Source organism: Talpa europaea, assembly GCF_964194135.1.
Source record: "Talpa europaea genome assembly, chromosome: 16".
Taxonomy (NCBI): Eukaryota; Metazoa; Chordata; class Mammalia; order Eulipotyphla; family Talpidae; genus Talpa; species Talpa europaea.
The window spans coordinates 3,439,515-3,452,262 of NC_140084.1; the positions used below are offsets into that span (position 1 = coordinate 3,439,515).

General features: G+C 44.7%; 1 protein-coding gene across 2 annotated transcripts in view; it reads right to left on the bottom strand.

The window, feature by feature from the left end:
• The window catches only part of TOX3 (TOX high mobility group box family member 3), a gene marked incomplete at its 5' end in the record, with an annotated part of 98,626 nt that overhangs the window by 5,974 nt on the left and 79,904 nt on the right, over positions 1 to 12,748 (bottom strand). For both annotated transcript variants that reach the window (XM_084257092.1, XM_084257091.1), the window contains 2 exons: positions 1,173 to 1,400; positions 5,600 to 5,869. In XM_084257092.1, coding sequence (XP_084113218.1) covers positions 1,173 to 1,400; positions 5,600 to 5,869 — 498 coding nt within the window. The remainder of the gene's footprint in view (positions 1 to 1,172; positions 1,401 to 5,599; positions 5,870 to 12,748) is intronic.

Below are 12,748 nucleotides of genomic sequence, written 5' to 3' on the forward strand. Positions count from 1 at the left end.
CTCTGGTGAATCCTCTCACCCTCCTGTGCCTCTGGCCTGTACCCCAGCTCTTGCATATAAATAAATAAAATAAAATTATAAAAAAAAGTCAGGAATAGTAAGAGACGGGAGGCTCCCTTTAGTGACTCTGATGAATTACTAAAATTAATTTTAATATAGGCACCACGATCTGGGCTTCCTTGTCTGATAGGCGGGCAAAGTGGGTCATTAGAGCAAAATGACCCTTTTCTCCAGGATTCAAAGTTCAATGAGGCAGTTTGCCCATCCTGGAGGATCACAAGTGTGGTCCCTACCATGATAACCTCTCTGCCTACAAGCAGGAGCAGGCAAATTCCATGGCTGCACCATCAAGGTTAACCAGCCAGTGGGGATGATTTCACGATCTGTAAAGATCACCCCAAGGTTAACAGACTCATAGGAATGAGCTCATGATCTGGAGAGATAAATCCAGGGTTTTCCATTCTTTATTCCTCCATTACTAACCTGGGTCTATTCTTCCGAGGACATGTGACATTAACTCCTATTAAGGCCACTGGTGTTTCATGCAGAACAAGGGTGTGGGTGTAGGGGCTGGCCTGCCAGGAAGCCATTCTCTCACCATCTGTGTGGAGAGTGATGGAGAAGGACAGGAGTCCAGGCCTTAAGAAGTACCTCCTAGCAGCCCGGCTAATCTCTCCATACCTGTCACACCACTGAGCTTTCAAATGAACTTGGGATGTAATTTCCAATGCCTGGTGACAATAATGAGACATGCAGAGGCAGCTTCAAAGTTTGGAGCCGACCAGGGCAGCACAAGGGTTCGGAAAAATGATCAAATAAAAAAGGCAAGCAGGATGGTCCTAATCCTTCAGCACTCCCTCCCAAACAAAGTGGGGGGGGGGGGTTCCACATTATTTAAAATGAAAAGATTACCATCAAAAGTTTTGCTTGCAGAATACTGCCTGTACTTCCTCTAGCTTTCCACGGAATGGGTTCTAAATATCATGAAGGGGGCTGAGAAACCCAGGTAACGGGGATGTTTGGATCGCACATGTTCATGGTTTTTAATTCCAGAGCTTAGAAAGGCCTTCACAAGAAGCCATCCTATCCAGCGGGCATTTTCCCTCAACAAAGGCGTAAGAGATGGATACTCTGGTGATGTTCACCATGGCCGGGAGGGGCCTTTGCCTCACCTGCTTCTGTTCTTCTCCGAGGCTGTCCCACATCGACGCTACGATTTTTGAGACCTCTCCAAAAGTTGCATTGGGGTTTTGACCTTTAATTGCAGCCTGAGTGTCTCTGAAAAACAGGGCATATGCTGACACTGGCTTCTGGGGCTCATTGGGGTCTTTCTTTTTCTTTTTCTTTGGAGTCTTGGGCTTCTTGCCAGAGTCTGGAGCAGCTCTTTTCTCTCCAATGGCCTGCAAAGCAGGAAGAAAATTCACTGCCTAGAATGTACTTGCAAAGAATGCAGCAAGACTCAGTCAGGTCCACAATTGTTCTTTGAAGGTTTTGTTAAGCATCATCAACAGATGAATCACCACCAAAAGCGAGGGAGGGGTAAATTGGCTTCAAGTTAACTGGGCAGCAGAGATTAGCATTTAGAACACTGATTAATGAGACCCAGAAGCATCTTCAATACATTCACAACATATGCTCTAAATAGCAATTATGAGTAATGGAAAACAGAACACTCTGTACCCGGAGCTGCTATATATAAATATACATATATATGTGTGCGTGTTGTGTGTGTGTGTGTGTGTGTGTGTATGCTGTGCTATGCATGCACACATAAACAAAATATTTTACATTTTCAGAGGTTTTAGAAGTGAACCAAAGTAATATTCAGGACGCTGATCATATTCAGGTATTTTAAATGAGGTCCCTTGCCACAGTCGCACACCATAGGTAGATTGTGGGAATTGATTTTTTGAGTCCCATTTTTAGTTTGCCAGAATTTTACTTTGCTAATGGGTCTCCGGAAACCGAAATGGAAATTAAGTTACAATCCCTAAGCTTGCACCACAGAGGTAAGTCATCTTTAGTCTCCAAAATAATAACTTTCTAAAGACTAGGGTAACAAGAAATGTAAAAATAAAATAAAAACTTTTACTGCAGAGAGAAGGGAAACTGATACTCTTCATAAAATTAAAACCCTGTAAGAACAACTGTAGATACTTAAAATCACAAAGTAGATACTTCAAATCTATAAAACTAGAAAGCGTTTATTACATATGGTGCGTATACCTAGAAGACAGCTAGAGAGAGGCGTGTATTTACCCCATGAACACTGTGAGGTCAAAACCATAGAAATGATACAGGGTCAGCTCCTCAAATGTACGTCCCAGAGCCCCATATTCACCTGCCCCCATTAACTCAGTCCAATGATCCCTAATACGCAATTCCCCAGAGAAGCTGGGGAAATGATGTATCGACCTGGCTCTGTCCCCTAGATTATGACATGACAATATATGGAAGGTCATTCTGCTGTTAACTTTACTGAGGATGCTGAAGTATTTGACAAAATCTGTTTTAAAAGCCAGCCCTGGGCAAGATCAACAGAGATAGGTTCAAGTTACTAACAGATTGTCTTTTAATGGCCTTGAGCCTTGAGTCCTAATTCAAATTTTCCAAGAGTATCATTACTTTCTGAATGAGGGTCATTTGGAACTTAATCCAATTACTAAAATTCGCAGGAAGGAAACTGGTAAGTAACTTGTCTGTGAGAGCTCTGGACCTCCAGGGTATTAGGTAACTCTAGTCCCTCCCGGGCCGACTGCTCCTGCTAGTTGAGTGACAACATCCATCCGCACTTTATAAGGTACTTTACACACTCCAGACCCCGTGACGCCACGTCACCTCTCCCCACAAATGCCATTTTCATAATTCGCATGAGGAGTTCAGTGACTCTGTAGACCTCGTAGTGTTCCCCGCTACATTCTCAGAATAGCTGAAACTTGTTTAATTCTAGTTAATGAATCTGAGTTGCAAGGGAGTGCGATGCCTTTCAGTTAAGAGCTTCAATTTGAGCCAAGTTTTCTTTCAATGAAAAAAAAAATATTACTTTGGCAACAAGAAAAAATATATATACACATAGTTTTCTAATTGAGTCAAACAGCTCTATTCTTTCCTGGAAGAAAACTTAGCAATATCAGAGCCAAGAGCAGCATCCTGGCCAGTGGAGACATCAAAGCCATTTCCAGGGCCGCGCGGACTCGAACACGGGGAGTTCAATTTCATTCTCTATAAAACAATAATCAGATGTTGACAACCTTTGATGTCTTTCTTGGAAAACCATGACTTGCCCTAATCATCATTCCCTTTTAAGAATAAACCCTAAATAAAGAATCTCGCAGTTTAAATAAAAATTTAGAATGAATTCTGAAGATATTTTTGTGTCGTTGACTCAGAAGGGTTGGGAACGGCGGAAAGAGAGACATAATCAAAGATCATTTTCCTCTTCCTTTCTCTGCTAAGTTGCATAAAAGAGAACAAACTGGATTCCTTGTCCTTACACAAAACTGAGATCCTCTGTTCACATGGAGTGAGCCGGGAGTGACATCCTATTTAGAGAGGGTGGGAGTCCCCAGAACCCCTTCTCTGTGGTTTCACTTTCTGTGGTCTCACTTGCCCATGATCAATCTTGGTCTAAAAATATTACGTTCAGTAAGGTATTTTGTGAGAGGGAGACCACAGTCATTTTATTATAGCATGTTATTATAATTATTCCATTGTATTATTAGCTCCTATTGTTAATCTCTTACTGCGCCTCATTTATAAACTCAAACACCGTCCCTGGCATGTACGTAAAGGAGACATACACAGCGCCCACCGGGCACAGCTCGAGCTGTGGTTTTGGGCACCTGCTGGGGATAAATGAGATGAAAGGAAGCCATGGAGCTGGGGCGTGGCCTGCTGGAACTGAGCTCGAGCTTCTTCCACCACTGTGTCTCCTTGCATCCTCGTGAGTGTGGCTGTGACGGCCAGGCACGTACACGTCTATGTCCAATGGGCAGCCAACGACATGATGAGCCAACCCTCCTTGAAACACCCCCAGAGCTCTCCCCGCTTCCATCACTTTCCATCTGCTCTAGCACCTCTTCTCCCCTAGATACTCAAGAAGAAATGAGGCTGGCCTTGACTGGCCGCACACTCTGAAAAATCCTGAGGATTTCCAAGTCTTCGCATCTGTGTGTTAAAGGGCCCCGTCTACACTGCCACCTCCAATGAACTGAGCTTTGGTCCCCAAAACAAGCACCTCAAATTCATGCCCAGAGCAGGCCAAACGCTTTTCTTCACCCAGGGAAAAAAAAGCAACACGCCTCGCTTTCTGGGTTCTCTCCTTCGGTAACCCACGCTGGCCTGCAAACGCACAGCCCACTTTTTACCCCACCCAGGCTCAGGACATCAAGAAGCTTTGGTGACTGTCCCTTTTAAATGTCTCACGAGGCCCAACGTCCTGTCATCCCTTCCTTTGCTAACATCAAACATTTCACATTTCTAACAAACGGATCTTTAAATTGGTTTCTTCCTCTCAGCTCTCTTCCTTGGTCACACTTTCTCCAGGTAGCCAAAGGAATGTCCGAGAGCCTAGATCTGCCTCTGCCATCCGTCTGTGCAGCCAACTCACCCACTCTCAGCTCCCAAGAGCAGAGGCTACCACGTTTCGGCCAGTTCCTCCGTCCCTCCTATTTCTCTCCTGCCCCATAGCAAACCGTTCATGAGATCTACAAATTGGCAAGTGTTTCTTTTACTCTTCACTGTTCCCTCCACCAGCATGGCCGCCTCTCTCTTCTGCCTCACAAACTTTTATGGACCCTTGTAGACCTAATTCAGATATCACCTTCTCAGTAAAGTCTCCCTCAAATCACTCTCTCAAGCAGAATCGATTACAACCTCAGCACAGCAGATCCATCAGTTATACTAGTAATCACATCTGATGCTGGTCTTAAACAGACTACTCACCCCCAGTAGGAAGTCCCAGGGGCAATGATTATCTTACCAACCACTGGAATCAAGAACACCAGGCACACAGTAGGTGCACACACTGCATAAGGAATGAAGAGTTAGTAACATGTACCTAGATTAAGTAACTTCAACGAATCAATACTTTTCTAGGCACACCTGCAGCTGAGTGTTTATTTCCAAACATATTTGGATACTGCCCATGTTCTGTGAAAAAAAGCAAAGCAGTGACACAGATGATAACCTACTAAGTGCTAAATACCACCCGCTGAAGGTGTGAGGCTGTCACGTATGGGAGCAATTCAGCCAGCCGACCAGAGAGAGCTGACCCACATGGACAGTTACTGGGACATGGGCAGTTCAGAGTTTCCGGAAAGCCCAGTGCAAGCCTTCCCTCTAGCAGAACAGGAAAGCAGCCTAGGAGAGCTAAATGAGTCGCTCAGCATCCCATGGCCAGTAGGAGTCAGAGGCCCCAATTTCCAGTTGAACACAATTTCCACAGAAAATAAGTCAAAGTGAAAGACAAAAATTGCAGTCACCATTGCCTTTGAATGCTACCACCCCATGAAGCAAGAGTACCCCGAATGAAATGCAAAGACATAAACGGGGGCACCCCCACTCTGGGGCGGGGGCCGCACGGAGGCACTCAACTTACTCTGCTGGACTCATCGGCGTCCTCCTCGTTGATGGAGCTGGAAGGGGAGGGAGTTGCCGACTTGCTCGCTGGAGGAGAAGGAGACGTGTGGGGCAGGCTGGCGCCGCCCAAGTTCAGGCCCAGCTGGGCGCTGAGCTGAGACTGGTTGATGGTGGTGAGCTGGGCGGGAGGCATGGCCCCCGAGCGCGCGGCGTCGGTCATGTGCGCGATGGAGCGCATGATCAGGGAGGGGTCCTGGCGGTACTGGGACACTTGCGTGTGGCTCTGGTCCTGAAAATGCAAGAGAGGGAAAGACGCCATCAGTTCTCCCACTCTGGACACATGCGCTCCATCAAAGCTGGTGCAAGTCTGCTGGGTCGGCTCGTGCCCAGAGGATGGTCTTCATTTATTAACTACCAGGACACACGTCCAAGAAGCGAAAGGCCGAAACCACAAACCCTGAATTACCCAGCACACTCAGTCTCACCAGGGCCGTCCCTCGGTGACTTTGTGGAAAAGGACGATTATCGAAGGAATGGAAACTTCCACTTTTGCTTCTTCTCAAGGAAGAGCGGGAGCAGATGATGCCTCACCCACGTGAGCACTCGGGCTCGGCCACCCTGTCCCGGCCACCCTGTCCCCGGCCCGCAGAGATGGGCTTCGGCGCTCATCCTGCCAGGCTCACACGCCACACGCAGGGAGCATGGGCTGAAGCACAGAGCCAGCATCCGCCGGCCCCAGGAAACCCTCTGTGGTTAACTGGGTCACTCCAATCCCGAATTACACCATCAACGGTATCTGGAAGTCATTCGATGGCTTTTGGATTGGGTGTCACTTTTTTTTATCTTAAACCTGCTTTCTTTTCTTTTGTTCAACCCACCATGACTTAACCTTCTAATGGATTTTTAAAAATATGTATGAGGAGGAGGGAGGGTCATCAGAATTAGCCTTCTCTGAAAGCGACTGCAGTCACCCCCAACTTGTCCCCTCTGGTTTTGGCAAGGTTTTAGGGTTGTTGCTGCTACTTTTTAATTCCAAATTCTCAAAAATGAAGACAAGCTCTTTTAAATGACTTACTTTGAGACTTGTCATTTAGAGTGAGTATGTGATTTTATTGAAACCAAATTCTCTTGACTCACAGTGACCCAGAATCTAATTTTATACACAAGCCTATGAGGTCTTGAGTTTTCTGATAAGGTTTACTTTTGCTCTTTAAAGAAACAAATTGCAAATAACTAAACTGGAACATTTGGTTTCATAGCATTAAATATATAAATGACACTAAATAAAAAAGCCCCAGCCATGAATAGGAAGCTAGTTGAATAAATTATGGTCTTCACATACTACAAAGTTATTATGAAGCTTTTTAAAATAATGAATTAGATTTATGTGTACTGACCTAGAACATGGCCTTTTAATCTTGGTTCTACTGACATTTTGGATCAAATAATTCTTTGTTATGGGGGTTATCCTGTGTGTTGTTGGACATTCAGCAGCATCCTTGCTCTCTACCTACTAAATGCCAGTAGCAACCTCCTTCTCACCACTAGTCATAATCAAAAAGTCTCTGGACTTTGTCCCCTGGGGGATAAAATTGATCAGAGTTGGGAACAATGGCCAAGAATGACATGCAAGATAAAATAAGTGAAAAAGTTAGTTGCCAAACAGTTACCTCTTTGTGTTTATAAAATAAAAAAAATTTATCCAAACTCTTAACAATGGTTACATTATAAGAGGTAGGATTGGAGGGGTAAGGAGGGGAGAGTCTTGACCTTTCCATGTATAAAAACAAAGCACAATAAAAACTAAAATACTTTAGTCAGGAAAAATGTCAAGCAATACAAGCTGTTAAAATAGGCTGTAGCTAATGGCAAGGGTTTAATATTAACTATATAAAATTTCCATTTCTTAATAATTTCTGAGTCATAAAATTGCCATGGAATCCTGGAGAAATGTGTCACACATATCAGAACCATCCTATTCTTCCTTGTCTCACTGACAATATTCTCTTCGCCGTTCCTAAAATATTACATTCTGTTGGCAGCCATCTTTCTGCAGACTTGTATCACAAAAGTGGAGTTTATGTAATCATTTTGTCCTAATATTTTTGATTAGAATTCTAGCATATTTTTGGCGAGTTCTCCTTTAAAAACTCAAGCGGTCTGTCCACTCTTCCACATTCTTTTTAAGTTCAACCACTGCTTGCAGACATCACTTCCACGTCCCTGGATTTTGGCAACGAAGCTCTCATTTTTCTTAATTCTACTCCCCATGCATTTCCTCCTTCTACAGAGCAGTTCTTTTAGACTTACTTAAATCTAGATATTTTCAAGTATCTACAAGCAACTTCCGGAGTACATTTAGATTAATAAGTCTAATTCTGGCTGAATAATAACAAATTAGTTAACTGCCATGGCCGGGAAGTATGGTGATCGGATTTAATGCACTTTCTCATTAAAGGGGAGTGACTTTGTTCTCTGGGCTGCATTGCCTGTAAAGATCAGCGTACACGGCGTATGATTGAAACAACCCACACTAACAGCACTTTAGCCGGATCTCGTGGTAGAAGAGCATCCTAAAGAGTGTTCTCTCTCTCACATACACACACCAGTTTATTCTGAATTCCATCTGCAACTTTTGCCTAATGGGCCTGGTAGCTTGGGAGCTCTTATTGACCAACAGCTCAGTTCACTGTACTAAAAAGGAGCATTTACAATGTTTACTGGGTGCCAGGATTTGTGCTAAGTTTAACATGCATTTTTCCAATCCAGTCCTCTAAATAGCTTTCTGAATTAGATACCATTATACTCATTCTCAGAGAAGAGTGGTTGCAGGCCACGGGGCTGGCTCGTGATTGCTTGATGGAAAAACTGAGCTCTAAAGCAGCCCTGGTGTCCCAGCATAGAGACATGTTCTGGCCCGGAGACAGGCTGACAGGGGGAGGCGGGAGCTGACAGAGAGGGTACTGGCTCTCTCGCCATCACCCCCTTTTAATGAAGGCAACTACATTTGTTTTATACATTGAGATTCCTCACTAAAAAGGGGGGTTCTGGGCCTCCCCTGGTGGCGCAGGCGGTTGAGCACAGCACTGCGAAGCTGTTCGCAGCCTCTGTAGTGCTGGTTCGATCCTGGCTGGCTGGTGAGAGTCCCACATGGAGGGGTGGACCTCTCCTGTCTCGCCCGCTGCTCCCCTCAGCAGTGTATTTCATCAGTCTGCCTGTTCTGTTCCCCGTTCTGTCCCTGGAGAATCCTCTCACCCTCCCGTGCATCTGGCCTGTACCCTGGTTCTTGTATAAATAAATAAATAAATCTTTAAAAGAAAGGGGGGTTCTTTTACAGTGTGTGTGTGTGTTTAGGGGTTGAATTCGAAGAACTCTGGTGGTGGGGTGAGGGGTATGGCCAACACTTACAGCCACCCATGAAGTCGCCAGATCCCAAAGAGAAAAGAGGGAACATCACCTTTCTTATCTCCCACAAGACAATATACAAGGACCTCTAAAATATATTCAAGTAACCTCTGAACCATATAATCGATGCATCAGAATGTGCTGGCGTTTTCCATGGTCCACAGTTACTGGTAATAACTTCCTTCAAGTTAGGGTTACAGGATAATAAGATTAATGGTAAAAGTGTCTCTTTAGAGATTCAAGTTCCTTTAAGGCTACCAATTATTAACAACTGCCTTGAGGAACTCCAAGGTCCTGAACAGCACCAACCATTTTCCATAAAAGAGTAACTTTTAAAGAGGTTTCCTTTGATTACAATTTCGATTTAAAAAGAGAAAGTGGCCACTTTTCAGCAGTATTTACTGAGCACCTCTATGCTCCAGGCCAAAGAAGTCAGTGGACTGACGTCTGTATCTTTCAAAAGAACAACATCACCACGGGATTCTTTCACACACCAGTCTAGTTAGATGTGTCTTCGAATGGCCTAATTCTCTATGACAGAGGGTAGGCAAGAACAATTCCTCTAGACCTCTTAAAAATGGCTTAGTTTTCCTAGTAGTAGTGATGACATTAGGAAATGGATGAACAGGGAGGTAGCCCTAGTGAGAGCTCGTGCCTTTTGCTAAGACCCTACCTCTCACTAATTAAAAGTAAGTCTTTGGAAGGTTTACCAATGACCAATGAGAGGCAAAGTGACCAGGGGATGACATGGATTGTCATGATCCCATCCAACAAGAACATCTGAAAGCTGGGAGCTTGGAAGTCCTTTCACAATTATGTTTTATATGCAGAGCTACTCATAGCATTTCCTGAATCGGTCTCTCTCTCCTCTTGGTCTCGCTCTGTCCCTGATGATATTTAGGTTTCTCAACCTGATCAGGAAAGAGATTCTGCTCTGGGTTTTTTTTTTTTTTTTTCCTGGGGTGGTGGGGGAATCCTCTGCCTTATAGGTAAGGGCTTCACAGTATCTCTGTTCTTTACCAACCAGATACCAGTAGCCTCCACCCCACCCAAAAAAAAACCTCCCAAGTTGTGATAATCAAAATGTCTCTAACGGTGGCAAGGGACAAAGTCCCCCTTGTTTGAGAACTGTGTCATTTAGGCAAATGTAATCTGGGAAATCACCTTCGGTGGGTAAAGCGGCTAACGTCTATGTTCTGTCCATAAAATGGAAAATGTGCAAGAACAAGTTTCACTCTGTGCTAACTAAGGTGAAGAAAACAAATAGATTGTACCAAAACCACTACATTTGAATAGGTCAGTAAGAAAGTCTCCAAGAGGACCTCTGAGCTGATATCTAAGGGATGAAGAGCAGTCAATCAGCAAACGAGGGGAGAGTATGTTCCAGGCAAAGGGAACAGCATCTGCAAAGTGTGAGAGGAGAGAGCTTGGCATGCTTGAGACATGAAAAGGAGCAGCGGAGGCAAGGAGATGAGCAAAATCCAGCAGGGTGGGAGGGATGGGAATGGTCCAGATCATGGAAGGTGGGGAAAGCGGGGTGAGGAGGTCACCCCTTGAGCTGAGGTGCAAAGAGAGAGCAAAACCGAAGAGGGAAGAGCATCCCAGGCAGGGAAGAGCATTAACACAGGCCTGGGCCATGAGGAAGCACTTCAGGATGAGTCAAGAAAGGCCAGGGTTACTGAAGCAGGAGCAGCACAGCAGGCGTGAAGCTGGAGAAGTAAGGGACAGCCACACAGTGACGGCTTCTAGTCCATCTGAGAAACAGGATTTAGCTACAGTGTAGAAGGATGCCACCGAACGCTGAAAGCCTGAGCGTCTGCCTACTGGGGTTCATCATTCCCATAAACATAACTTACACTTTCTGGGCAAACCATCTAGTTCAATTGCGGGTGACTGGATTTGTTAGGGGGAAAAGGGTGTCCTAAAGCTAATTCCGTATGGGCTTTGTGGACTCCACCCCCACCCCAGGCCAAAGCCAAAGACACTGGGAACTCCAAATCCCGTCACCACCAAAGGGAAGGTGGCTGGGACCTGAGGGTGGGGTTAAGCAGCCAAGTGAGTATAAAGACAGACACGTGGGCTTTGGGGGGGGGGTCCCCCATTTTGGCTCTCCGCCAGTTCGCAGCGTCCGGCCAGCTCTGAGAGTGACTTTGGGTTTCCAGGTCGGCGGATCAGGTAGGACGCATTAAAGACTTTATTTCCCTATTTTCTCCCTGAGTTGTACATTTTCCTTATTTCCTTTTCCCCTGTAAATAAACCTTTTATTAACCTTTTGTGTGTGCCTGCAGTGGAGTATTAATAAGTCCCTTTTAAGCGCGCGGTGAGGATCCACAGCCAGGCAACCCGTTCAATATCGGGGCTGCCCTATAACAGATTTAGTTTAAATATATTGGTAAGTATAGCTATAAACATCTAGCGTAGGGCCTCCCTGGTGGCCCAGGGGTTAAGTCTCAGCTTGATCACTGCTACAGCATGAGTTCGATCCCTGGCCGGGGAGCTGACCCACACGAAGCGCTGCATACCTCTCCTGTCTCACTCCACTCTGCCTCTGATGAATCCTCTCACTCCTGCACCTCAGGCCTACACCCCAGCTCTTCTATAAATAAATAAATACATAAATGAATAAATAAATCTTAAGAAACAAATATCTAGCCTAACACCTTGACCTGGGTTTTGAGGAGTACCCAAGGGTTCATTTTATAGTCAAAAGAAGGGTGTTCAGAGTGGGAGGCCCCAGGAAAGGGGCTGACTTCAATAAAGCCTGAATGGTTTGTGCCTGTGTCTCTACAGGGGAGGTGCTCAGCTGAGGCTTGCTTCTCTCTTACCTGGTCAGAGTCTTTTTGTCTTTTTTTTTAAAACAGTTAACCACTGCCGCGCCCGCTGCTCCCCTCAGCAGTGTACTTTGTCAGTCTGCCTGTTCTGCTCCCTATTCTAGCTCTGGTGAATTCTCTCACCCTCCTGCGCTTCTGACTGTACCCAGTGCTTGTATAAATAAATAAATCTTTAAAAAAAAAATAAACAGGGAACCAAAAAAATGGCTATTTCTGGTAGCAGTCCCTGACTGTCTTCAGTTGCCCCAAACCCAATGCATTAGTGAACAATCATCATTTGAGTGAACTGTGAAAATCAGAATAATTTCCTATTAAAAAGGACACTTCAGATTAGCAGCATAATTGAAAAACACGTGGAAGAACAGAAAATCACAGTGCTCCCCCCGCCTAACAATGGGGGACCTACCTGGGGTTCTGTTTTCTCTTATTTATAAAGAATGAAAGAGGATGAAAGACACTGGCCTCAAACTGAGACTTCTGCTGGGCTTCATCAAGACACAGTGTAGCAAAAGTGAAGCACAGTGAGTCTCAAGGCAGGCTTGGGGACCGCCACACTGGGCTAGGGGCCGCGATGCTGGGTTAGGGACCAAGCTTTCAAACTGATTTTGTAAGTTCCATGTATTAGTATTCACTTTTCTCTATTTGTATTCATTACAATGATGCTTACTTCCCTCTGGGTTGATTTTATCATAAAGGATTTTAACATATCTAGGATGCAAATGTGTTTAATGCACCTTCCATCCATGTTTACAAGTAAATACTCTGTAACGATCCAGTGTTGGATTATCATTACAGAGGATAACATCTAATTAAGAAGCAAATAAACCAAATATATTAGAGTGTGACTGAACACATTTTCGCTGTGCCATTTTTTAGTCAATATTTCTTGAGAAATGGACTAATTAAGCAATTATCGGTAATAAAAATTGCTT